The sequence below is a fragment of the Streptopelia decaocto genome, assembly GCF_964273445.1.
Source record: "Streptopelia decaocto genome assembly, chromosome: 5".
NCBI classification, from domain to species: domain Eukaryota; kingdom Metazoa; phylum Chordata; class Aves; order Columbiformes; family Columbidae; genus Streptopelia; species Streptopelia decaocto.
The window spans coordinates 24,552,199-24,579,589 of record NC_138659.1 but is presented as its reverse complement, the minus strand read 5'-3'; the positions used below and the strand labels follow the sequence as shown (position 1 = coordinate 24,579,589).

At 45.9% G+C, this 27,391-nt stretch overlaps 2 protein-coding genes across 4 annotated transcripts in view; both read right to left on the bottom strand.

Moving 5' to 3' along the window:
• Positions 1-1,628: 1,628 nt before the first annotated feature.
• Positions 1,629-14,435, bottom strand: GFI1 (growth factor independent 1 transcriptional repressor). The gene is made up of 7 exons (XM_082053748.1): positions 14,267-14,435; positions 12,268-12,499; positions 11,799-12,005; positions 6,836-7,251; positions 6,615-6,752; positions 4,875-5,040; positions 1,629-2,972 (listed from the first exon to the last, which is right to left on the bottom strand). The coding sequence occupies exons 2-7, from the start codon at positions 12,380-12,382 to the stop codon at positions 2,794-2,796; spliced, it is 1,221 nt and encodes a 406-aa protein (XP_081909874.1). The 5' UTR covers positions 12,383-12,499; positions 14,267-14,435; the 3' UTR covers positions 1,629-2,793.
• Positions 14,436-21,866: 7,431 nt separating this feature from the next.
• Positions 21,867-27,391, bottom strand: part of EVI5 (ecotropic viral integration site 5) — a 79,666-nt gene continuing 74,141 nt past the window's right edge. For all 3 annotated transcript variants that reach the window (XM_082052272.1, XM_082052273.1, XM_082052271.1), the window contains one exon: positions 21,867-23,113. In XM_082052272.1, the coding sequence (XP_081908398.1) occupies positions 22,808-23,113 (306 nt within the window). In that variant the 3' untranslated portion in view covers positions 21,867-22,807. The remainder of the gene's footprint in view (positions 23,114-27,391) is intronic.

The window sequence follows — 27,391 nt, the reverse complement described above, 5'->3', positions numbered from 1 at the left end:
CTGAGCAACCGCTCAACACCCATACCCTGAGGTATACCAGCGAATTGCAAGACACTCTGGGGAGAAAACCCACTTAAACCAACAAAAACACCTGTCAAGTGTCTTCCCTTCAAGAACAGCCTTGCCACCCAGGCTGTGTTGGTGCCACAGTGCCCTCCCGCCCCACCAGCAGCAGCCTCCCCGGCCGCCCAGCCCCAGGCTCAGACCACACCAGTGATCCTATTTGAAAATGAGGCATTCTGGAGGGCAGGCACACACAGCTGTTGTAGTTTTTAAGGTTTTTAAGGTTTTAAGCCACTTAGCCGAGCCCGCTCGGGGTGTGCAGGAGCGAGGCAGGCCATGCCTGACAGGAAAATGGCCTCCTGAGGGCAGATGGGCTGCGGCCCAGCCAGCACTCACTCCAAACAAAACAGCAGCTTCTCTGTAAAATAAACATCAAGCATCACCCCAGGAGCAGCCCCCAGCCTACCTTTGCCACCTGCTGAGCTTCTCCTTGGGGCCTCATCAGGGCGGGGTGCAGGACTTCACCAGGCCTTTCCTGTTACTGCTGAGTCTCCTACACTGATCTGCATTAATTAACCCAGCACACTGGGCCCAATGCGACCTTCAGGGCCCCTGGCACCCTCTGTGGTGCCTGTGCCGCAGCCTCTCACCCTGACCGCTGTGACTGTGTTTCTGTTCAATAAAAGCCTCATCTATGAAGTCTTGGTGTGAGAGACTGTGTGTGACAGAGCTGATCCCTGCTCAAGTGGTGTGTGCTTGGTTACCCCTGTGGAGATAATGCTTCAGCCCCAGCCTGCAAGGGCAGCCGGGTGAGGAGGGGACATGGCTGATGTTCAGGGAGGTGGCAGAGAGCAGAAGCACGGTGGGACCTGAGCAGTGCTGGCAGGTGGAGTGCCATGGCCCTCGGGGGGCCGGGGTGCCCACAGGGCTGGGCCAGCCCAGCAGACAGTGCAGGCCTCTGCTCACTGGTTTTATCCAGAATAAAAGTACAATGCTGGAAATAAGAGTATATATCCATGTGGGCACACAAGGGTACATGCAAGTGTAAAAGCTCAGGCTGCAATGCCACGCTCTGCTGCGAAAAGGACGAGGGACCCCTCCATCATCCTCCTTCTTCTCTTTTGTGTGGGCTGCAGCTGCCAGATGGAGCAAGCCCTGCTGACATGGCAGGCAGGCAAAAGGCAATTCTGTGAGTCCCAACAGGTTTAAGTGTAAAGGATGCACCTGCTGCTCAGGTGTCCCTGCAAACTCCCTCCCCGGCACAGACATTTAATCTTGTGGGAGGGCATTCAAGTTCCTCCTAGGCTAAGCAGGGACTTCTGACAGTCTAAATTTCCAAAGCGGACATTTAAAACTGCTGTTTCCTCTCTAAACCCTTTCATGGTGATAAGCCTATGCAGAGCATACCCCAGTCTTCCAAAGTGTGAAGTGTTTAACTGAAATCAGTGGCAGCTGGACAAATAAACATGGCAGTTGTGTTCCTTAACCACCAGAGCCCTTGCACAAATTCTGCTGTGCCTGCATTATCTCCTCGAATGCCATATCCCTGACCATCACTGGGGTATATCGTAATGGCTGACATTCACAAATGTGCTGAAGTTATGTATTAAATAAAAATCACTCAGGACCATCCTCAATACTTTATTAACTTAAAACATTACTCCAATAAATATGTACCAATAAACATAAGACACTCCATAAAATCTTAATAAGGACATTTACAAACCGGTCAACAAAGTAAAACCAGCATTTTTTTAACTGAGGTACATGCAGGGTCATTTAAGGCAAATTCAGTCAATTATACTTTTATGATTCCTGCCCATCTCAGCTGAGTTTCCCTTTAAAAATTGAAAAAAAAACAAAAACAAATATACAAATGATGCTATTAAGTAGCTATTTTCCAGTTATAAGAACAAGCCAGAACACCGAAGTCAGTAATGGTTCTGGACAGCAAGTCTCTGCCTCCTCAGTGCTCCTGCCCTCCTCAGTCAGGATCACTTGTTGGATGGGTTTGTAGTTATAAGGCATAACTCTGTGCTTTGGCTTTTCCACATCTTTCACAAGCTTCCTTCTCCCCAGCAGATGTAGCAAGAAGTAACCCCCATGCCTCAAACACATGCACACAGCCAGGCCTTGCACAAAGAGATGGCTCTCGGAGATTAAGAAGGGCCTCTTTGTTAATGCAGCTCCTGATTTGCACCAGAACAAGTGAGAGCAGGATCAGGTCCAAGCTAGTACCTTTGCTTAAAAACAAGTGAGATGTCAAACCACATAGTTCAGTCCTGATCCTCCAGGTTTTCCTGACAGGAAACCAAGAGTGAAGCCATTTAGCACTGAAACTCAACCAAGGCAAGTGCTCTCTGCACCATGTGCTGATGGCTCTCTGTCCTTACCATGTAAACACCGTTATACTCATGTTTCTCTGCAAGGTGATTCAAGCTACTGGAAACTTCAGGGGATTCATCTCGGCCACGGGAAAAATATTTTACAGCTTCAGGTATTTGGTAGATTATCCATCTTTGGAGTATCAGGCTTCATATCTAACAGGCTTATTTTCCAGTGTTATTTCAGAAACAGAGAAGGGAAGAGAGAGACCCCAGCGTTTAATTTTCGCTTTCACAGTCATGCAGGTTGAGCTGTCAATGCCTGGGCCTGTCCACTTCTCTCCAAGCTCCTGGTCAGGAAGGTAATGCCAGAGTCTGTGCTTAGGACAGGGCTTGGGTCCAGCGGGAGAGCCAAGGAAGTCTGTTCTCATAGTGTTGTAGGTGCTTTCTGTACTGCAGCTGGAATTCATTTCAGGCCATGCTGTGTTTCCCGGTGTCTCCGTAAATCCACCTTCCGTTGGAAGCCTTTGCCACACAGGTCACAGCCAAAGGGCTTGAAGCCTGTGTGCTTCCGACTGTGGGTGATAAGGTTGGAGCTCTGACTGAAAGCTTTTCCACACACCTGGCACTTGTGAGGCTTCTCACCTGCACACAGAAGGTGGGAGAAAGACAGAGAGAAGGTGTGAAAGAAGCAACATGCTGCTTACGCAGGACCTGAGCAAACAGCAAATGCACGCTGGGCCTTGGAGCTAATCAAAGGGATTCCTGTGTGATTACCAAAGAAGTCATTCTTATAAAAAAACATGCAATGGAGAGCTCCACAGCATTAGCTGACCCTGCACTGCAGCTGAGCAGGCCTGGACTTGGCTGCACCTCCATCGGCCCAGTATAGTCCTGGGAGCAGCCTGAAGCACAGAGTGCTGTCAGGACACCATAACTTGTGAATTCATTTGGCTGCACGGACTCTGTGTGCTTTAAACTGGCTTTGTGTCCTAGAAGCAAGTGGAACATGCAGGAAGACCCCCAGGTTATGCTGAACACCTAACATCGATTATTATAGCATCAGCATAGGGGCAGGTGGAATAGATTGATGGGGGTTGTTATGCCAAACCCCATGAGCTATGATCTATCCCAAAAGGAAGGTCCCATTCCATGTGAGCAGGATCTCAGTGCATTTTCATACTGTTTATTATCAAACAACTGATAAGAGAGAACCCAACTACAAAAACCAAGCCTGATTTTCAGAGTGGCTTTTCACCTGCAGACCCCACTGACTTCAGCTCGAGCAACAAACTCTTTGCATGTTTGAAGATCAGATTCTTAGAGCCATAAAATAATATGAAATGTGCTGGAGGCTCAGTTCACAAGCATGTTGTGCATATGAAAGGGATCCCCAATTCAGTTAAGGACCTGGTTTTATATTAGCAATTTAAAAGCCCCGGCACAGTTTCTGACCTCACAACAAAATAATGGTTTTGACTGATTCAGAATTTTGCTGAAATTCTCCTTAATTAGGCCTCATTTGAAAAAGTTACTACAGAAATACTTTTTGTGTTCCTTCCTAAAGAGTTCATTTCCATCCAGCAAACATCTGGTGGAAAATCTTTATAAGTAACATTAATTGTTCACTGCTTGTCATCTAGAAAAGTTACAAGTAAACAGCACTACATATAATGCCATCTTTCTACGTATTTGCCATTTTTAGGCATCACCCTTGATATCTCCTAGTGGTCACCATCAGAAAACAGGATTTTGGCTATATGAACCTTGGATTTGGCCAGTACCCGCTGTTGTTTCGTGTCTACAAATGCTTCTGTACCTCACACATCATTCATTTGCTTCTACTTTAAGTTAATGATGCAGGTCTGAAAAGCAAGATTTTAAAGATTTCTGATAAGCCTGCCTGCTGACTGAATTATATTTTTAAAACAATTTCCTTCAATGATTCACCTGCACTTTATTAGTTTCCATGTTTATTACTAACAGTGAAACTTGAGAACTCTGTACCTCTCCTTCCATTCTGTATCAAACTGCAGTCATTTCTCAGAAAGTCTGGGTGGAAGAGCAGACAATCTCTGAACAAATATTTAGACTAAGAGTTAGACCCTAGGCCCTCCAGTTGGTATTTGATCTAGAGGAGAAGGTTCCTGTTGTACCTATTGTAAATTGGTAGATCCTGCAAAAAGAAATGCTGCAATCAAATTCACCTGTCATTTTCCAGGGACCTCAGCTGTAAATCAAGGCTACATCAATATAATACCCTTACACAAAAGCCCTTTGAATAAACATTGGTGGATCCTATTAAAGGAACACTGATTGGATTGCGAGGATTTGGGTTATTTTGCAGCTGCTTTTCATGAAACCACATTCAAATCACCCTCCTTTGCACAAGCAGAGCTCAGATAGCATGAAAAGCAGCAGGACAGAGAGAAGTATGGGGAGGTGCATGTACTGATCCAGCTGAGGAGGAGTGGACCACTGCCAAGAGACCTTTTCGGAGACCTGCTCTCACAGTTGGGGCTGAACACCAGCAGCTGCAGGGCTGACCTGTGTGAATGAAGGTGTGTTTCTTCATATCAGATTTCTGGTGGAACCGCTTCCCGCAGTACTGGCACGGATAGGGCCGGGTGTCTGAGTGGATGAGCAAGTGGGTGGACAGAGTAGAAGATCTCTTAAAACTCTTGCCACAAATCTTACAATCAAAGCTGCGTTCCTGCAGAGAGAGGAGCCCAAACACACACATGTTACACCACACCAACGATCCCACCAGCAACAAACTGCTCAGTAGCCCATCAGTGTTTCCCTTTCTGCCTCAGCAAGCACTTACACCCTTCCAGAGAGCTGGACTGGCCTGTGGAGATGCTAACACTGGCATGATATCACCACACGATAAAAAAGATAACGCACCCTCTTCCAGTGCTGTGCATTGCTCTTCACAAAAATTTAATTGAACAGCTTTTCCTGCTGGCACGAATGGCCAGGTGGGAGCAGCCCTGACCAACTGGGCAGAATCCACAGGCACATTTCAGCAGGGGCCCAAGACACGATCACTCCTGTGGAAAGCCAAATAGCAGCAGCACTGTGCAGAAGCCACCTCTCCCCTGTGCACAGAGAAGTGGGTGCTGAGGTCTGCTTGGCCCTCCTGGGAAATCTCTGTGGCAGGCTGACTTCTGCTGGCAGGTAACAACTAACTCCTTATTTGTAGTTCCATTAAAATTCAAGTGAAAGGTACTTAGAGCACCTAGGGAAAACAGCTTTTTGGCTTACTACTTTAACATATCAAAATAAATGCATTAAGATCTTGCTGTCTCTCTCCTCTGCCTCATTCTACCACTTTCTTCCATGATAAGTCATCTGTTCTTTCTATCCCTTAACTGCCATCATACCTTCCTCTTCCTGCTATGCTTTCATACAATCATCTTAGATTATTTGGCTTTTAATGTCCTCTTCCTGAAATATTGTCCCCTCCATGGACATAATAAGCAGTGCTGCTCTTTTCATCATTGTTTAACAGGTGATATTTTCACTCATTGTGAGCTCTGCTATTACACTCATGAAATTGTAAATAAAACAGGAAAAAAACATGGCTGTAACTCTATCCTCCAAAAGCCAATCTGAAGAAGGAAGATATGCCAGGTCAAGTGGGTGGGTGAAGGGGAAATATGGCACAATATCAGTAGGTGGAAAATGTTACAAGTCCTCCTACCAAAATTAACTACCATATTCTTTTGGTGTGTGACTCAGAGGGTGTCGAGACGGGCGAAGTCTGTGCTCTATACCTGACTGGTCGTTCAGATGTTCCCTGCACAGACACAATGACTACAAACAAGGGAAGACTCACTTCTTGGGGGAGGGGAGAAGAAAGCATGAGTAGAGCTGCATTGAAAAGAAACAGCACAGGGAGTTGCTTTAGCTGTTAAAAACAGTCCACATCCACATTACAACCTCCAGCTTCAAAAGTGAAAATTTATTATTTATTATCTGTTACTTTTGGAGTGCCAAAAGTGCCCATTGCTTAATACAGATGCACGCAAGGTCTGGGGAATGGACACAAAGCCTGTGTTCTTTATTTGTTGAGTTGCTCCTTTGCTCATTAGCTGCCCACCCTTTCCTCTGCCTGCCACCATATTCTTCACCCACAACTACCCACTGTGAGCCCACCAAGTTCTCTTCCTCTCGGTTTAGATGCCCGCCTACTGCCCTGTGATGGCCTCCCCAGAACCAGCCAGGGCAAGTAGCTGGCCCTGGCCCTTGGACCTTCACCTTGGCAGCCCGCCCCGCTCTCACCTGCGAGTGCACAGCCTTGTGCTGCTCCAGGCTGACTGCATGGCCGAAGGTCTTGCCACACATGTCACAGGCAAAGGGCCTCGTGCCACTGTGTGAGCGGCGCACATGTACCTCAAGGCCATGCGGTGTGGAGAAGACCTGAGGGGACAGAGCACACACGGTCAGGCTCACCAAGGAGAAAGAGAAGAGTCATAACCAGTGCGGGAGAAACAGATGCCTACCTTGCTGCACTTGACACATTTGTAAGAGCCAGTGCTGATGAGCAATGGGCGGCACAATAGGTCTGACTCCACTTTGATGCCACCTGGGCCCTTCTCTTGCTGCAGCCCAGGCTGTGTTTCGGCATAGAGTCTGGGTGGTGCTGCTGGTGGCCGCTCAAACAGCCCTGGGGCTGTGGAGCTGAAGTCACCATAAAGTCCGAGGGAAGAGCTACACTCTGCACTGTAGAGGGCAGGCTCGGAGCCTCGCTCGCAGAAGAGCCCCAGGGCTGAGGTTCGCTCCAGCGTTGGGCAGGGCCTGTAGCTTTGCACAAGGTGCCTAAGCTCAGAGCCACCCAGGCTGTTCCACATGTACGGTTTGAAGGGCACCGAGAAGGGGGGTGCTTCATCTAAGGACGGACACACAGATCGCTCCGAGGCTGCAGAAACAAAAGGGCATGGAAATTAGTGCACTTCACAATCCAGGCAGTATCACAAGACAGAGTCATCTCAGCACTCAGACTTGAGTCCAGAGCCAGAACCTCGTACTTCACATTATGGTCGCCCTTTCATCTCTAATGAGAGACATGTCATATTGTATGGCAATGTCTGTGCATCCAGGACTACCTACTGACCTGCTGTCTCAGACAGATTATTTAAAGCAGCCACTAATTTTGTCTATCTCCATCTCTGGGTGCCCAGGTGTGTATGCACTGATCTGACTCTTGAGACACTAAACAACCCAGTCTGCAACTGCGTTTGGCTTTCTCAGTGTCCCAAGATGGGCATCAAAGCTGACAGTCCACATCTTTGAGTTCTGATGTAGATCCCACACATCCATATAATATATATATGACATTACAGAGGTGCCAGAAGGAGCAAGCATGCCGAGATTCACCTATTCAACAAAACTAAAAACTGCTTGTTGCACAATTTAATGCCCAAATCTAGTCTCTCAACTTCATGCCACAACTGTCCATAACTATACTACAGCATAATTGAAACAGAGAACAGCTTCTGAGGTGCTTGAATATCATGCCTCACTTTTTCAGAAAAAAATAAATGAGTCCTCATCTAAATAAAACCATGAGTGATTCAGATTGCTCTGAGTTTCTCCAAGTAAAGAAACTGAGTCCACCCAAAGCAGAGCTTTGCAAAATCATCGGTATAGGCCACATTAAAAATTGAAAAGTTGAAAAGATTTTCCTAGCAGTCATAATCAAAGCAATCTTCCACCAGGACAAGCTCAGATGGCTTCAGTTGGCTCTAAGAGGCTCACCTTTGACAATGACCAGGGCAGTGGGAACCACAAGATGAATCACACCTGGGTGGCCCATAGCAGAGTCTGACACAATGGCAGCAAAGCAGCCTTTGAGATAAGCATCTAAAGGTACAAATGCTCAGGGAGCCTCGTATAGAGGAAAGCAGAGTTGGGCAGGGAACATGAGGTACCAGACCCCAACTGTGTCAGCCAAAGATGCTGATTAATGCCTGAGGTGCTCTGCTTTCACTCTTCATCACAACAGGCAGCAGCAATGGGAGAGTCAAATGTCTCCACTGGACAAATGTTTCAGTGAGCCAATGAAAAGATGAATCAGTTAACTGCTGAAGTGCTGATGCTTCACAGAGATATTGGCATCCTTTAGAACTTGGGCTTCCAGAATAACCTCCCTTACCCAAAAACATGTCCACCTACAATTGCTCTCTTGCTTTTTCTCATTCCTGTCAGTTTCGCAGCTCCCATGGCTTTCTCAACCTTTGACAAACAAGAGGTGGGCTAGGGAAGGAAGGCATGATCTGTCAGGCTATCCATTTGGATAGGCAGATGGTTATGGAGAGTTACAGAATGGAGTGAGAAATGAGGTGAAAATTGAACTTTGAATGACTTGACTGTTTCCTATCTTTCACATAATTTCAGAGGTTAATAGTCTCAAATTTTTCCACTGAAATTAGCAGTCTTTTGGTTGGAAACGTATGTGCACATATCAACTGGGACATTTGAACAGAGCGATGAAATCAAATTAGCTGACATGGTGCTGAGCATGATTTTTCCTGTTCTGCACTGACTGCAAAGTTGTGGTCAGCGTCACATCATCTACCCTGTGTCTTTGCATCCAGTTTCAGTGTTGCCATCTCTCACGATTTTATCACAAGATTCAAAACTATCTTAAAGCCCCAGCTCTTGAAACTGCATGATTTCATCAGGCCTTCAGCTTTCCTTTTGTTTGCTTGTTCAACTTTTTTTTTTTCTTATAGTCAACTTCTAGCCCAGGTTGTAAAGAAAAGCATGAAAACGTAAACGCTAGAACTGAATATCCACAAGGTATTACTTACAATCTTGATTTCTAAGCCAGTCTGTTGAGTGAGAAGAGGGAAGGCTGACCTGATTTTTGAGCCCCTGGAATTGGCAACATGGGACACGGTAAACATTGCACCACAGATCAGTTTGCGTGCAGTGTTCCTTCCATCACCTCACACACTTTGGAGACCTCTCAAGCACAAGTGCAGATGAGCCACTCACACCATGCTCAAGCCATCCAAGCTCAAGCCATCCAAGCCCTGTTCCCAGTGTCAAGGTGACCTGCAAACCCTGCTCTGCCACACTGCAGGGGGCTTCGGTGTCTGTCTCTCCTCTACTCCACAGCTTCTAGGCCTCCAAGGAGTGAGAAGGGAGGGACAGATTCTCCCTCCTCTTCCTACCAATTCTGTGCAGCATTTATATAGACCACTTCTGGGAGAAAAAACATAAATGGTCTTTTTTGAAGGCAAGGCAAACTCAGTCTGAAATGGTTGGCAACAGATTGATATGCACAGCCAAGAAAGATTCAAGTGTCCTCCTCCACAGACCACAAAACACCACACTCTCTGCAAAACTCGTTTTTAGCCAGTAAAAACCTCTCTTCAAGACTGCAGCATCAACAGGCTTATCAAGAGATACTAATAAACTGCTGCACTGAGCTATCAGGCACCTTCTGTATATGCAAACACATATGATTACAGACACACGTAGAAAGTGAGGTTAAATGACAAAGTGATTTGCACTGATGGAGTCAACAACGTATTAGAGTGTTAACAGGTATTATGTCTGTGCATGCCCGCCTGGATCAGCAGCACAGCACTCAAAGAAACCTGAAATCTGGCTTTCACTGTGTATTGAAGTGTAACCTGCACCTACGTTCACTTCTAGGAATAAGGGGGTGATCATACTACTCACCGCACCTGCCCTGAGCATGATTTAGAAACATAATTTCTCATCTGCACTGCCTGTCAAAGCACAAAACCTGTGCCCCACCCAGACAAACACAATCATAGAAATCCAGGCTCTCACCAGTGCATCTTGCAGAAGTGACCTAGGCACAAATTTCAGCTTTGCGATGAATGTGACAAAGCAGCTGGAAGGCAGAGCGGTTGAGGGGGCTGTGAGAGGAAACTCGACTATCTAACCCTGCTGCCACTGCCTTCATCATTAATGTAACAGAACCTCTCTCAATGCACTGAGGTTCATTTAATAAACCTCTTTCCTTATGGTACTTGGAGTCTCTTACCTTTCTGTTCCTCCCGTGCGTGGGATCAGACAGTCCCAACACTGGCCTCCCCCACTCCCTCCAAAAAATCTTCATCTGGGGGTGTCACCCTTATTTTGCAAAGATACCTGCCCTGGGTAGCTGGATGGTTGACAGGGAGCTAATGAGTCCCACAGCGGGGGAAGAAAGGAGTGCGAGGAAGGAAAAGGCAGAGCAGCTCTGGTAAATACCTGCTCCATTTTACTTCTGTTTTTTAGACACCTCGTGAAAATGGTCTGTTTCCCGTGCAGAAATTATAATTATTTGGGGAAGGAGAAGGACGTATTCGTTAGAATAAAAATTGCACACATTGCTACACTTTATGCAGAAGTATTAGCAAAAGAGAGACTGATACATTGCTGTATTTGGTCCCGTCTGTCCTTTGCACAGACTGAAACTGTCCCGTGGCTGACTGTGATGATATTGGGCAGCATTTTGAAGGGCTCAAAGGGCTTTAGGACTCTTACAAGACAGGGAGGCTTTAAAAATGCAAACCCACATCATTACAACCAGCCATTGATATGCAAGGACGCTATAAAGACAAAGTGCTAAAATCAGTGGGGAAACAGGACTAAATATTCGTTTGCTGGCATCTTGCTCTCGGTAAAGCTGAGACAATTTTTCCTTCACTAAGACAGCAATTTTTTTTTTCCAGCTGTCACTTTTTAACCAAGGCAAAAAAAGGTGGGGTTTATATATATATATATATATATATTTTGTTATAAAATGACACCATTGTATTCTTAAACGAGATAAGTATTCGCGCCAGGCTGGGGACAGCATCTCCCACTGCTCCAACCACATCAAAGGCAGGACGAGGGAGCTAAAGACAGGCACTGCAGCCATAAGTGTGAGTTTCCTGGATTTGGGGTGTTTAAATCTGACCGTCATTATTTTCATCTGTTTTTTACGAATACGTTTTTAGAAAAGCAAATAAAACAAAAAAGGGGGAGTTGGGAAGGGTGAGAGTGAGAGAGAGATCCTTTTTATAGACAAGAAATAACCTGAAAGGGAGTTAGGGAAAACACATAGCAGGTAGTACAAAACACAAAGTCAATGCTGTTTACTACAGCTATATAGATAGCCTCGTATAAATTTTTACTGTGTCAAAAAAAAACATCTAAACTCCGAGTAGCAGGACCCTGTAGGAAAATGCTGAGACCTTTAGAACATAACCAGCCTGCCACTAGCAATTAATCAGAAACAAAAAAATCAACGGCCGATGGCATCACAACTTTTCCACAGCCTGTCACCCGCTGCTCCCTTAGCAGTGGGAGACAGGCTGGAAAAGCAACCCGAAAAAGACCACCCAAAAACGAGTGGAAGGGACAGATTTGCAGTGCCCAGCCATGAGACTTTGCCCCTCGGCACCCATACAGACACCCGGCCGGACCCTCGCTGAGGGCTGCTCTCCCCTGCCCTACCTGGCGAGACGGAGGGCGAGGGAGGTCTCCAGAAATCCTCAAACTCGGACACCCTGTCACAGACGCTGCCCTCGCAGCTCGGCGCGGACTCGGAGGTGCCATCGGCAGCCTCGGTAAGGTGGGATTCCGGGGAGAAGCGCCCCTGGGAAGGCTCCGGATCGGGCAGGACTGTGCGGCACAGCCCCGTGTCCTCGGGGATCTTGCTGTCTGCAGGGCAAAGAGGGAGAGGGAACTCCTCAGTGAGGGTCGGCAGTGGGAGCCAGTCACATCCCGCGGCGGCTCCGTTCCCACCAAGCTTTACTGCCGGACTCTCTCCAGCCCCGCACCAGCCCCTGCGACGTCCCGCGGGGGCTGCGGTGCCGGGGGGCCGCACAGCTACCGGCCGGTGCTGGTGCCGCTGGCAGCGGGGTGATGCGGGGCGGGAGGGCTCTGCCCGCCGCAAGCAAGGCTGCGACCGCGGGACTCCTACCTGCACAGATCTGGGCTAGCACGGTCTCCAGCCGCAGGCTGTAGTCCTCGTCGGCGGAGCGGGGCTGGTGGTAGCTGTGCGCTTTCTTGCTCTTCACTAGGAAAGACCTCGGCATGGTGGGGTGCTGCCACGGCCGGCGCGGCCGCACTCCCTCTCCAAGCGCCGGGCACGGCGGCGGCGGGCGGCGAGCGTCACCCCCGAGTCTCCCGCGGGGCGGCGGCGGGGAGGCGACCTGCAAGGAGGCGCCGAGCCCGCCGGTGAGGGCCGGGGGCGCCGGCCGGGAGGGGTCGCTCGCCGGGGGCGGCGCGCCAGGTGGCGGCGCGCAGGTGGCTCGGGCCACCGCCCCCGGTCCCGCTCCCCTCGCCACCCTCCCCGGAGCGCGGCTACGCGGCCTCCCACCGCCCCCGGTCACGCTCCGGCAGCCGGACGGCTAGCCGTGCCCGGCCCGTCGGAGGAGGGATGCCGGCACGACGGCGGCTGCCGGATCGTGGGGAAGAGGCAACAGCAGCGGCCGGGCAACGTTTGTCGCACGAGCGGGGGCCTGAGGGCTCTGGGGGGGCGGTCATGTGCACCGCTGTCCCTCCGGAGGAGCGCGGCCACACTGGGCTGCATGGACGCACCGCGCCTCCATGTTTGCGCCCGCACCGGCAACCGCGGCAGAAGCGGCGCTAGCAAAACGCACCCTCGAAACGGCTTATCGGTCACCGCCACCCAAAGCAGGCTGGCCAAGGCAGGGCTACTGTCGGGACGGGCGGGAGAGTCGTTATAAACCTGACAGCCTAAACCCGACGTCAGAGAGGCTGCTGCTGTCGGAGGGACTGATTCACCCATCCAGCGCGAACCACGATAACGCGAAAACGAATAAAACGGAATCTCTCTTGCAGCCCGCAGCTGTTGGCGCCGCGGCACCTTGCAGCTGTGGGCACCGAAAGTCGGGGCGGGGGTAGAGACGAAGTGGGAAACCTCCTGTGTGTTGGGGGGTGCTGCGGGGAGCCGAGGAGGATAAGGAGGACAGTGACCGGCTTAACCAGAGCTGCCCCAAGGCTGCTCCTCGCGGGAAGGCAGGAGAGGTTCACTCGAACCCGTCCAGCGCCGGGGGCTGCCTTTGTTGTAACACTTGACACTTCGCAAAACACGAGATTAAACCACGTTTGTTTCGTTCTTTTGGGAGACTTCGGGGAGTTGCCTTCTTTTTTTTTTTTTCCGTTTCACCTCTCACGTCAGTGGCCTCAGGTTTGCGAACGGGGAAAGGAGGAAAGGGGCTCGGCCCTGCCTGCCCCGGCCAGAGCAGAGCCCGCGAGCGGGGACGCGGGAGCTGCCCCGCAGGCGCTGACCCTGGCTGCACCGCGACGCCCCGGCGCGTTTGTGCCCGCCGGGGGCAGGGCCGCTCCGCGCCACCGGGGAGGCGCCGCCCCCGGGCACGGCGCCGGCCGGGTGGGAGCGTTACTGCCCAGGCCCACCTGCGCCGCGGTTTATCCTTGAGCGGGGGCTGGCAGCGAGCGAGGGGCGAGAAATCAAAGCGGCCCGATAACGCATCGGCCTTCCCGACAGCAACGGCAGCCGCAGCCGTTGAGGGGCTCCGGGCGCCAGCGCCGCGTGTTTTCCTGCCGGCGCGGCGTTTTTCCCTCCAAAAGCCACGCCGCGGAAGCGCCGCCGGCCTCCCCCGCCCCGCCGCCCAAGGCCGGAGCCTGCCGGGCGGGGGCCGGGCCCGTGAGAAGGCGAGTCCCGCAGCCCACCTGCCCCGCGGCACCTGCCCGGCGCTGCTCTCTGCTCTCTCCTCCCGCCGGCCGTTGGCCTGAGGGCCGCACTCGCGCGCGTGGCCGCTGCTGGCGGCACGCGGGGCCCGCGCGCGCCAGCGGCCGCTGCTGTGAGGGCGCGAGGCCGCGCGCGGGCCGGCGCTGAGGTGACGGGACGTGAGGTGAGGGGACGGGAGCAGAGCGGCCGCCGCGCCCCGGCCCGCCCGCTGCCCACGCGAGGCGGGCGAAGTAAGAGCGCTTACCCATCTGGACGGGTGAGGGGAGCTGGGCTGCAGACGGGGTTTGCGCCGCAGTCTGCTAGTTTGGGTTACGTTAAATTTAGTCTCCCTTTAAGGAGCAATGGTGCCTGAGTTGGCTTTTTTTTCTTTTCTGTCTCTCTCAACTCCTTCAGAGCTCGGCCCCCTAAACCACAAATTCCACTTCCTGAGCGTTAGGAGCTTCTGCAACAATTTTTTTTTAAAAGGCCAAAGCCTCTCAAATCAGCACTGTTCCCCCTCCTCTCTCTCTCTCTCTTTCTCTCTGTTTTTCCTTAAATGAAAATGTCTTCCCGTATTCCACCTCACAGGGCTCGCTGAAGTGACATCAAAGTGTCATTCTGGAATCGGGCGTTTCATTTCTCTCGGGGTTCTGCTCTAGAAATTACACACATCTATCTGAACTATTCTTGGATCCCCTTCAACTTCCGCAACGAGAACAAGTCACAGATTCAAAACACAGATTGACTCGAGGCGGGCGAAGGCAGCGGGCAGGGGACGGAGGCGCCGCTGCCCGCCCGGCCCCGCCGGCCCCGCGCAGCATCCCGGCCCCGGCAGCGCGCATCCCGCCGCCGTGCGTGGCGTCATAATCGGGGCTGAGACAGGGCCCTGGGCGACGGAGACCTCCCCTAGGCTAGAAATAACTTGTTGTGGAAAACTCTTTTGGGATAAATACGCCCAACGGCGCTGAAAATACCTTAAGCCCCAAGCCTAGAGGTTTGCTCATTTCCCTTCGGATTTAGGTAATGGTTAAATATGGAAGGGGTAGGCGAGATCCCCCATCACCCCCCCTCCTCGGCGCACGGTGGCTGTGTAGCTTGAGAGCGATGCAAACACGAAGGCGAAAGAGGAGCGGAGCCAGGCGGGAGGGAAGCGGTTGCCTTCCTCGCCTGCGTGCCAGTGCTCAGGCTGCTAACCCGGGGCGGCAGGCACCGGCGGCGGGCACGGTAGCGGGGACCCCCGAATTGAGCAGGGGGGAAACGTGCTCCCTTCTGCAAAGAGAAAAAGGCTCGTCTTGCTCTGCACACACTCCCCGATCCCAAAACACGGTTTTCCAGGTCTAGCCTCGGATTCCTGGTGCAACCAGGAAATCCGGCTCAGCTCCGCAGTATCTTTCTGAGGTGGTTCTGGGCTTCGCTCTCAGACACCTCAGGTCACCAGTAACTTCGATGAGTGTAGGGCGCCCGAAGTACGGCCCTGCAGCGAGCAAATCGAGATTTAAACGTTCAGAAACGACCGAAAATTATGTTGGACAAGGCAGGAGCAAACTTGAGCCTCCCTCGCGTCCAGAAGAACGCTGGCTTTGCGAACAGGTGCTTGCTTTCACCACCAACCCAACCCCGACGTATTCACAGAAAAAAATAGTCACTTTGTGCCTGTGAGACCGTGTGGAACATAGGATTAACGTGACTTCCCAAAATCTAACTGAGCAAGCAAGCACCACCACGAGAAAAACCGTCCAACCTTTTCGTGATGCTCTAGCAGTGACACAAAAGGAAGTTGAAGAACACAACTGACACATCGTCCTTCACACCTTCATTATTGCCGGAAAGTTCCTGGTGCTGGGCACAGCAGTTTTACTTACGGCATCTCTGTATCGCGGTCTCCTTGCTACGCCTTTGGTTGATTACTCTGAAAATCATTCACGCCGTCAGCATCACAAATAAATGCTGGAGTCAGTAGAAACAACCAGATTAGAACAACTCGGTGTAATTTCGTGTACGCGTCTTCGTTGACTCGTTGTTTGTGACTTTTTGCAAAACTGTCTTTCTCGTTTCCCTCTGAAATGGGACGATGAACTAATAGGCTTTCGATTACCTTTCTAAACGGCGCTTTGGCTGAGCGTGATGAAAGCAACAGAAAACATTACTGTAAATTACTATTAAGGCTCAAACTCAATTCTGACCTGGTTACAATGAAATACATATTCGTCTTTAGACATCTAAGTTCAAAACGCATACATCGCTTTTGCGCGTTCGGCAGCACGGCGGTTCCCCCGCGGAAGGTGCTCGCTGTGTGCCGACAAGCGGGATGCGCTGCAGGACAGGAGCGTCCGTGCCAGGCGGGAGGCACCGCGCCGAGCCCCCTCAGGCTTACCCCATCTGCGGACGGCACTTTCTCACCTACTGCTGCGCACACGGCTTAAAAGCCTTCGGCAAAAATAAGGAAATCAAACGAGTGAATCAAGGGAATGCTTAGTTAAGCATATAGTCTCTCATGAAAGGGGGGATGCTCCACGGGCACCGGGAGCAGACATCCGGCTCCTGGGGCGCCAAACGACTGGAGGGGAAAGGGTCCGAAAACGCCGTTGTGTCGTGATTTACAAAACCAGCTCGTGCCTGGAGCGCACCGTGCCTCCCCAGGGTTTCCTCAGGGCGGACGATTTGCTTTACGCCGCCGGTGAGGACGGGACAAGCGGAACGCGGGCGCTGTCCACCGAGCCGTGCCGAGTTCGACCCGAAGCTCCCACAGGCACCTTGTGCCGGTTTAGCTCTGTCGGCGGAAGGTGCGCGGCCAGCAGCCCCCGGGCGGGCCGTGGCAGGCTCCCGGGACTGGCACAGGCTGCCGTTACGGGGAGCTCCCTGCCGCACCGCCCCGACCGCTCTCACTGCTGTGCCACGTGCCCGCGGGCGGCGGCGCGAGGCCGGGCGAGGCGGGACCGGCCCGTGCCCCCTCACCTCCCTGAGGGGCCGTCAGGGCAGCCCCGGCGCGGGCCAGAGCTGCACCTGCGAGTGCCTCGGCGCTGCCTCCTCTCCCCCTCCCGGGGCTTTGTCGGCCCCGCCTCATGCCGGTTCATGAGCTTTTTTTCATCTTGTGGACTTCCCGCCCTTTTTGCCTGGAGGTTGCCCCTCAGAAGTGTCGCTGGGTTCCTATCTCTACAGAACAAGGGACCGAAAGAAAAGTGCTGCAACTGCTGCAATCCATAGGTAGGGCCCGAAGGCAATTTCATCTCCTTAGCGTCTGGCAGCCATTGTCCCAAGGCTCTTTCCACCCTCGAGAGGAGCGTGCTATCTGTAGTAACAGCATACAGAGCAGAAGTGAATGGACTAAGCTCTTATTCTTGTTTATGGTGTGACTTATGTGCCGCAGTTCAGTAACCTTCAGGATGGTCTTGTGTATGCAGTGGTCATCGTGTGACACTACAAGTGCTATGTGACAATCCCAAGTATTCTGCGTGCCAGTGTGAAACAGCCGAAAGCCAACGGTCCTGAGTTGGTGGGGAGAAGTAATTCATCTGAAGTGTGGGTGATGGGCTCGGGATTGGTTTCAACAAAGCTACTCTAATGCTTCCCCCAAAGAGAGTCTGACATTCAGTTAAACATAAAGCCTTGGTAAGCTACTGTTGAATGCAATGCTAAGTACATGACCATTACCCCATAGTGACAAAAGACGGGAAGAAATAAACAAAAGACGGGGCTTAAACTAGGGAGGGATTGTGTTTAAGACTGTGTTAGTCGTGTTTAAGATTGAAGAGCTACTCAATGTAATTTACTGCACTACTCACAGCAGCTGCCTGATGCCACCATTAGAGCTAAGAAGACATCAGATAAGGCACCGAAGGTGACGGGATGCAGATGATATCTTCGTGTTCAGAAGTGGCTAGACACTTTGTAACAGGAGGAAGGATTTGAAGAACGGGAATTGACAGGTTAGCTGCTTGGTACATAGGGGAGGAGTAGAAATTTCTTGTGTGTAGAAGTCAGGACTGGGACAAGGCAGCAAAGAGGGTGATTCTGTGGGGGACTCCTGAGTAAGGTATGCACTTCAAAGTGATAAAACCCGAAATCACAGTTATCCAGAACACTTTCACTAGGAGAAGCTGCTAGAACTCGAAGCACTGTGCATTCTGTTGGGAAGTGTCTTCTTTTTTTTTTTTTTAATACTTAATTATTTTAACATATCCTGCTTATTGTTTATTTTTCCCCCCAGCATTTTGTCACTAGCTTCTTTATGTTTCTCCTTGTGGCATAAACACGTGCTTTAAGTATATGAGACGTTAATGAGTGATTTTGATAGTAATTTTTCTGATTGCTGGAGAAACAAAACTAATTTCGGCTGCTCTCAGAGCAGATCAGAAAACTAATGATCACTGAGCATGAGCTGGAGACGGAAAGTGACAGGAGGCTGTGGTGTTGAAGGTTGGGATGAAAAGAGGGATTCCAGCTTTGGGAACAAGCAGATCCAGAACTTATTACATCTATTATGAATAGGAGGAAGTTCAATCAACGGCTTACAAAATGTGGACTATTAAATGATCTCAGAAATTGTAGTGGGATGCTAGAAATTTCAGTCATTTATGCAACAATATACAATTCTAAGAGTATGCCACATTGATTTTGTTTTCCAAAATTTTGAAATGAGGTATTAATTCCTGGAAAGGGAGGGTGTTAAGCTGTTGCATCTTGGATCTAGCAGTTGCATCTTAGTCATAAATGTCCATATACTTGTAGGCAAGCATATGTTAGCATGTTTTCTCTGCTCCGATGCTGAAACTTCATGCTATATAGAGGCTATATTGAAAGTCAATTTACTGTGTGCTTTTCATTCCATCATTTAGACTCTCTGGTTCTATGAGATACTGCATAAATGTATTTCACTAATTTTTCTTATGCCTTGAGCTAGTTTGTTAAAACCACAAATGACCAAAACCCTCGGAGAATTACAAAAAGTAAGTTGGTGCAATTATACTGATAAAAGTATTTCACCGAACAAAAATGGACTTAATTGAACCCAGAAATCCTTTAGTTGATTCACAGCTTTCCTCTTCCCTTTCAATACACATAGAGTGAGTAGCGGCAGCATAATTAAACGTAACATGGTAGTTTCCATTTAAATTGTACTAACCTGTATTTTATAGATTCATTTTTTTTTTTATTATAGCCTCCAGGACTAGCCTAATGGCTTTCCTAGGGGATTTGCTTTATCCTCTGCCTTCCCCCCAAATGAGCTACATTATGTAGAGCCTCTACAGGTAAAGGAATCACCAGCACATCCAGTCTAAAATGTGGATTTTTTGCTAACGTATCTTTAGGTCATTCTAACTTAAAATATAAATGTTGTATGAGCATCAAGTTTCACTAAGTCACAAGCATAGTCTCTGCTATAGAACAGTGATTACATTAAAAACCTCAGAGAAGCAAGCAATTCCTTCTGTGTTGCTATTCCATGAAATGGCTGAGTACTGATTAAGTTGAATAGTACAAGACTTAGTACAAGTGGGTTGGTTAAATTTATGCAAACCCCTATGTAGATACTTCTTTTACTCACTTCTATAGCAATTTATTTTAGTTAAAATAATATAGGAATTGCACATACAGTTGAAAACTGGATTTAATGGAAAATACTAATCTGTGAATGTTTATGTAGATGAGGCCTGTATTTTGTCAAAAAACATGACCAACGAGAACAAACAATTGTTGAACTGTGAATGTAATATACGTTTCTTAACTTCACAGATATACTTTTTCCCAACTAATAGTTTTCCCAGTTTTTCAGAGATGTTACAAACTTCCAATATGTGAAATGAAATTACTGAATTAAAAAGAGGATTCATCATAAATGGTATTAGGACCTAAAATATTCACTCTCTTAGCCTGTAGAAATAAGAAAATGTAAATATGGAGGCTTCCCTAGCTAGTGAAGATGTTTGATAGTCAGACTGGGAAAGCAGAACCATTTTCACTACCAAACATAAAACGTAATTCATATGGAAACTGCATATAGCTGAGTATCCCCCTTCCCTGTTTTACCTGTCTTCTCAGCTGCAGCACTTGCATATACAAGAATCTTCAGTTTTTGTTTTTATGTGCTTTTATTACCTTATGCTTTTAGCATTCATATTGAGCTCTTGCAGCCTGCATGAAAAGAGCACATCTAAGATAATGGCAATATTTCTTAAAAGGTCATGCCAATGAGGTCATGGTGTGTAGCATAATTAGCACGTTTTATTTATTGACACATTAGTAAATATATTATCTATGCTGTTGATGACCTGAGGTTATTCGGGTGCATATTCAGATAATAATATGCATAGGCAGAGAGTCATTTTTTGGCAGAATAGTTGCAGAAAAAGCAGGATGATCCTGAACAACCTCTCAGCTTGTCTTCATAGGATACTCTGTGCGTAACTAAGTCTTCTGAAACTGCGGCATGTTCAGTGATTGACCTTCACCACTAAAAGAGATGCAGTTAGTTGGATAAGGAATTTTGTTTTTCCCTTGATATTTTTATTTATGCTGTTATTCAGTATGAGTATTTATTCTATTAGTATACTTTAAAACCACAAAAGTTCAGGAAATAACCTTGCCAACTGATGTCATTTGCTATCACTTGAACAGTAAGGCAGTTATTGCAAAATCGTAACACTTCACTGTTCAAACAGGATTTTTATGGCTCTCCAACTGAATTTTGCTCCTGCCACTTAGTATGGAACACTGCCTTTAAAAGAGACTTGCAGCTGGTATTGATGATAGGCAAGGAGACATTTGTCACCCTATCCCCTTGGGCAACAATTATCCAGGTGCAAACATAAGTTACCAGATGCTCATTGGAAAGAAAAAAAAATGATAACTGTTACTTGTTAATGAACAAAAGTGCTCCTGATTTGGTTTTGTATACATGAAATTTCCAACAGGGATCAGAATCAGTCAAATAATCCACCTCAGAGATGGCAATTTCCACAGGCTATACTGGGAACTACGTATTTACAGGTAGGATGTGAGGAATTTTGCAGAAATGCTGAAAGCAAGTTAGGGGCCACAGAAATCAGTAACTTGGAATTTATCACCCACCTGCTTTAAGATTTAAATTTGATTGCACCTGAGCAGATACTACTGTTGAGAGGCCCAGAATATGCTTCTTCCCTGCAACCTTCCCTATCATTCTTTGAACATTTGTTATCCCCTCAGTTGTGCTGTTTCTTTCTGAGGACACATTCAAAAGTAAAGAAAATGCTTAACAGGACCAGCAGATGTGTTCAGCAGTTTGCTTCCACACTTTTGCAGTTTAAAATAACTATGCTGCTTCTCATGGCTAGGAAGACAGTTAATATACATACTGACTCTCAGTACCAACTTGTGCATGGCTTTTTTTTTTTTTTTAATTAACAGAACAGTTGCAAACATTGCTAGAAAATGTCTTAAGGATTGTTTAATTATGCAAGATTGCAATAATAGCTGCGATTAAGAATATTCTTGACTAGAATGTGTCTGAGAGGGCGAGTGGTCATCTGACCATAGCAGAATATCTTGTTCTGTTCAAGAAGCTAGGGTCATTTTACTTGTCTCAATTTTCAGGATAATGTGCAAGCAGAACGCTCACGTCAGCTCCTACTGCTTTGCCGCATCACAGCTATTTGGTGAGAGGACCAATAGCTAATTTCCTAGATAGATCTGCAATATATAACTGTAAGAAGAGTGAACTTACATATTTTTTCTGCACTGACCATGCGTTCATTAGAACTAACTGTAAGACATGAATAATTTTTCACCTTATTTGAACTAGCACTCTAATCTAGAGCCAGCAAGTAACTAACTATGCAGTAACCAAGGTCTGTAGCCTAGAAGTGACTGAACAGTAAATGCTGCAACCTTGTTAAATCATGAAAAATTTATTTTCATTACATATATATGAAGGTAAAAGATTTCAGTCAATAGTGTTTTGAACAAGCATTTCCAACATGAACTTGTTAGTGTAGCTAGGCTGAAACTTAGTGTTTTGCCTTTATTTAGTAATTAATTTCTAGTGTGTATATACAGAATTAATTTTCCTGTTAGAATACCAGAGACAGTAATATTGCAACATTTACATTCCTCATATAAAATGGTGTAATGTACATTTTCAGCTTGGTGTAGATATATAAATATGTACAAAATAAACATTATGGTAATTAATATATTCAGACCAGGTATTATTTAGTAACATCAAAAGCAGATGCACATAGATTTAAGTGAAAATGGTGAAAAACACCTTTATGACATTAGTGACCGTTATTTCCATATATGAAGTAGTACAGACAAAGGCTCCTCTTTCAAGCCTTCTGTGGGCATCCAATAACTTTAGTAAAAACAAAAGTAATCGAGAAGCATAAGATAATTTTATATATATATATATGTGTCATGACCAGATGGTTTACTAGAGTCCATCTTGATCACAAATGGATAACAGTGTAAAACATACACATTTGTTCAGAGCATAAAATATTGCACAACAGCAATTTATTTTGAGGAAAATAATTCCTGTGTTTGTGAACAGCAAAAATGGTTCTTGCGCATTAAAGAAATGATATATTTGCAGTTTCTAAAACAAGGAACATTCAGTAATACTGTCAGAACTGTCATCCATCAACTTCTTCCCAGCCTGTTCTATTGGCAATGGTACGTCATTAGTGAGATTTGGCAAAGAGAGAAGGCAGATGAACAGTACATGTGTATATTTACCACAGGCTAGACCAGATACAATAGTTTCAGTTATCTGACAACTTCACCCTTAAAGAAGTATGAAATCCCTCAATGCTAGTCACAGTGATAATCACACAGTAGTAGAGTAAGATTCCATTCTTCTCTGCTTGGAAACCATCTTATCTGAAATCCCAGTCTGAAGGGCAGTTTCCTCAGCATCACTGTCACTGCTGTCTACAACTGTGTGATCCAAAGCCATCTGACCAGTCCTTCTGTGTAGATGAAAGTTCACCCCACTCTCCTGTATGGAGTTAGTTATAAAATCTTCATCAGAAGAATGAAATGATTCATCATCTCCTGTGAAATGGTTGACAATGTGAATCCCATCAAAAGTGGGTTGGTCTGAGAAGTGTCTCTGGCCTTTTAGACATTTGATCTGTTAGAAAAAGCAGAAGTTAACAGTTAATCAGAGCTGAAGAGTCCAGAGTTAAAAAAAAGGACATTTCCAATAAATTTCTCATTGAACTGTTAATGGATTAAGTTAAACACTAGATCTAGAAGCAGCACATTTGATGATTGCTTTGAAACTCAGCTGGAATCAGAACACAGTGATTTCTCACTCTGGCTGCCCAAGCAGACACCTTGAACGAATGTCTTAAATAGTACTTGGAATTTTCAAAAATTCTTCTTCCACCCACACAGTATTTCAGTTTTAAGGCTTAATAATCAAGGTGCCTAGTAGAATCACTAATGACAGATTCCTCCAGGCTATTTACTCCATCTTTAATATCCCCACAAGGATGGCTTAGTTTTCTAGAGTGGCCTATTTGTTTTGACAGCATTTTGAGCCTTCACATCTTACTTTTACAGCTCCATTATTTCCCTTATCACCTAACTTCTCACTTGAGAAAAGCCCTCCCCCAATCCCAAAGAGCAAGGTCCCAAGCAAATATTGCTAGTTGCACATTGCCACACATTAAAAAAAATACCACAACAAACACAACCAAAAACCCAAACAACAACCAAACCAACAAACACCAGAACAAAAAACCCAAACAAAAAAACCCCAAACAACCACAGAGAATATGCTTAGCTCTGTCTACAGTGTAAGATCAAGCGTCTTTTCATTATCTAGTTCAGATCCAATGAGATTTCAGATCAAGAAGTAGGAGAGAAACTTATCTTTGTACAGCATAAATAGATTGTAGTTTCAATTTAAAGAGAACATCAAACAAGACAAAAATGATTGTCAGATCATGGACAGATAGGACAATATTTTAATTCAAGATGCACTGTAGAATGAAACTATTATAATCATGCATTCAACCTCTGCAAAAGTAAAACCTGAAGATCTGAAGTCTGGCAAGTCCCCTGTTAATTTAATGAAAATAACTGCAACTCATGGAGGACATTCCTAAGGTTATTTTTTTTTTAGAATTTCACTTTTGCTAGCTTTCAGTTGCAACCACCTCAGGGTCAGTTTGACACTCTAAGAGTATTAAGATAAAAAATCTTAAGGATGCAGAAAAACATTAAAAATGCGTTACAGAAACTTCCTAATGTCACTCTGGAAGCTCAAAAAGGAAGATGTACCAAGTGCTATTTTGTAAGGGACTTTTCACAGTAACAGAGACCTGGAAAACAGAAAGAAGAAAAAGCCTGAAGAGCTTCTTTACACAAATCTATTTGATGTTTCAGAAATCTGAAGCAATATTCACTTCGATAAATAAAAAGCTCCTATAGGTCCTTGCTGTTGACACCAATAGAAGATTTTACCTGTCCATTTGATGAAGAAAGGATCTCTACTTACCATGGGTTTATTCAAAATATGACAATAAAACTATTTGAAAAAAGATCACAAGAGTCATAATCATGCTAGAAGCCATAAAATCAGATGTTAATGGCATGTAAAAGCTCCAGTTTTTAATATATACCCAAACGTCTCTGTTAAGAATATGAGTACATGCTGTAGATCTAAACCATTGTCGTAACTGCACATGCTAATGTTAAGTTTTTTGCATTTTCTTCACATACACATAGGCTGCAGTTGTTTCATGAGGAGCTTGCTTGTATAAAGGCAAGTAAACCAAAAAGTTCCACACTTGCAGAGCATAATTCATGATGTAAACAAAATCAGCTTATGCCAAATATTAGATACTGGACAGTAACATGTATCTGGAATAAATAATTTTTACTAGCTTATGTATTTAGATGCAGAAACCCTGATACAGAGATTCTTGTGTTATTTAGAAATATTATTCCTAAAAGTATCCTGCAATGTGACCAGATTGGCTGCCACATGAAGTTTCAAAAACAGCTATCAATTTTAGTCACTACGAAAATAAAACACAGAAAATCAAAACAAAACCCAACAGTTTATCTCTGCCTTCACCACAGAAAAAAAACTCCACTGTACAAGTGGACTACATATTTTATATGAGAATAAGAAATTACATGCTTTAGGCCTGCATAGTTAAGCCAGTGGTTCACCTGACATTATTAAGCTGATACTCAATGTTAATTGTTTTGAACACTCAGAAAGCCAAGACAATTACTTCAGCTGTTTTCCTAAAGACTTTAAAACATGATACCTTTAGATGAATTTATTTAGGTAACATGGCAAAATCATGGCTTCATGGTTTTAGGCAGTAGCCTTTCCAGACATCAAATGAGAGTCTGTGGAAAACACTCCTAGTGAAAAAAATAATGAATAAGGTTTTGTAGTAACAACATAAACCCCTTGATTTTGTTTTTAGTATACTTCCTATTGATGCCCAATATTGTCTTGTCCTGGCTGCTGCTGCACACTAAGCCAATGATGTCAAGAGGACTTTCAGCAACAACTTGAAAATATCTTTTCCAATTTGTAACAACCAATTCTGTGTTTGCCATTATGTAGGTATGGCTTAGATTTTGCAATTAATAAATTACCTCATTCACAGTGAAGCTCATTTGTCACCTAAGAGAGACTTGAGATTCTTGCCATCAGTGTTTTATTTGAACATGCAAGAAGAGCTTAAAGTAGGAAGTAAAGAATTATGCCAAAATCTTGTCATTTGTGTAGCATATCAAGATAGTAAGGTCTTGGAGCGGGGGGTGCATGGAACTCCTACTCTATCCTTAATCATTCCACCTGAAGGAAGAGGAACAGCCCTTTTTCTTGCAGCCATGTTGAGCATAGCATGGACTTACTCCCCAAAGTCAGTCACTTATGTCGTCTTTCGTACAAAGAGCCAATATTGGTTAAAGCCTTTCAGTTTTGGGTCTGGCCCTCCTTCGTGTGAGGGGAAGTAGACCTGTGTCACCCTGACAAGTAACATTCAGATGAACCTTGGCAGTTTCTTACTGCTTCAGTTTTGCAAGAATCTCAAATCAGATCACATCTGGTAAAAACAAAACAAAACCAAACCAGGTCTGGTAAACCCACATTTTGTTTTTAATTCTCAAATCCAGGTCATATTGTCTAGATGACTGCAGCTTCAACCCAGTTTTCACTACAGCACATTCACACGGTCTTTAGGACATTTCAAAGGGTTAATAACATTATGTGAGTAAAATGTATGTCATCATTATCCATTCAAAAGCCAGCTGAATCAAGAACAGAATGTGTTTGCATTTATATACCTTCTCATGCCTAAATAATTCAGAATTTTACAGATGAACTGTATGCCCTACTGGTCGATTAATGAAAAGACTTTTAATTGTATGTACTCTTAACACATAAGAGTGTACTTTCACAAATTCAGAAGAGCTGAAAAAAAAGGCTAACAATCAGACCCTTGAACCTCAGAATAAACTTTCTTACCTGATGCTGACTGCCTCATCAAGTCAGGCATGAAGGAGAGACAGTAAAGAGAAATTTAAATGGTTTAGTACAATTCCAAAGTTCTTCCACGTTAAATCACAGAATAGTTTGAAGGGTGCTAGTCAGTTGCATTCAAGTTTTATTTCTAAGCCCCTGTGCTTTTTAAATAGAGAATATAGGTCAAATTTTCATCTGGGACTTTGTGAAAGAGAGTTCTACTTCAGCTCTGGGAGACATTTTTATGTTGTAACCTGTGAGTTTTTTTTTTTTTTTTTTAAGGCTAGGAATTCAGTGGTGGAAAGAAGTCAAACTAAAATGTTACTTTCTGGTCCCTTTAAAAGGCTTCAGTAACTAATTATTGAGATTTGCTCAGTTCTGAAGTAATAAAGAAGAGTTTTAACAAAGCCTGACAGTAAATATTCAATCTACTCACAGTAGGATAAGCAAATAATACACAAGTGAGATAAAAATATAAAAATATGACCACTGCTTTGGGTGAGTGAAATTTGTTTTGGCAGACACCAGTACGTTAAATCTTAAAAAAAATAAAGATACTGAATTCTCAGTGCTTATAGCAAGAGAAATCTAAAAATCAGAGTTCCCTCTTTATTTGTCCCCACCTTAGTAAGAGTAGGAAGTCTTAGTAAGATTTCCTGCCTAAAAACCAAACATGATTAAAAAGAAAACTAGAATGTTGCTGAAAGTATGATCTGACCACATTTAGCTGAAGAGAAACAAGTCATAAGCATTTTCAAATACCTGTTCTATAATTCAGAAAAACATTGTCAACATGAAAAGAGAGATTTAGAAGTCAAAATCTAATTACAAGCCAATTAAAAATATCAGTTATGATCTATTATAATTACAGTTAACATTAATAAAAGCAGTTTAATTGGAGTTCTTAAGAAT

Coding starts and splice junctions, on each gene's coding strand:
- GFI1 (XM_082053748.1), bottom strand. CDS start 12,382: ATGCCGAGGTCTTTCCTAGTGAAGAGCAAGAAAGCGCACAGCTACCAC. Junction 12,006..12,267: donor GCTAGCCCAGATCTGTGCAG/GTAGGAGTCCCG, acceptor TTTGCCCTGCAG/ACAGCAAGATCCCCGAGGAC. Junction 6,753..6,835: donor AATGTGTCAAGTGCAGCAAG/GTAGGCATCTGT, acceptor CTGTCCCCTCAG/GTCTTCTCCACACCGCATGG.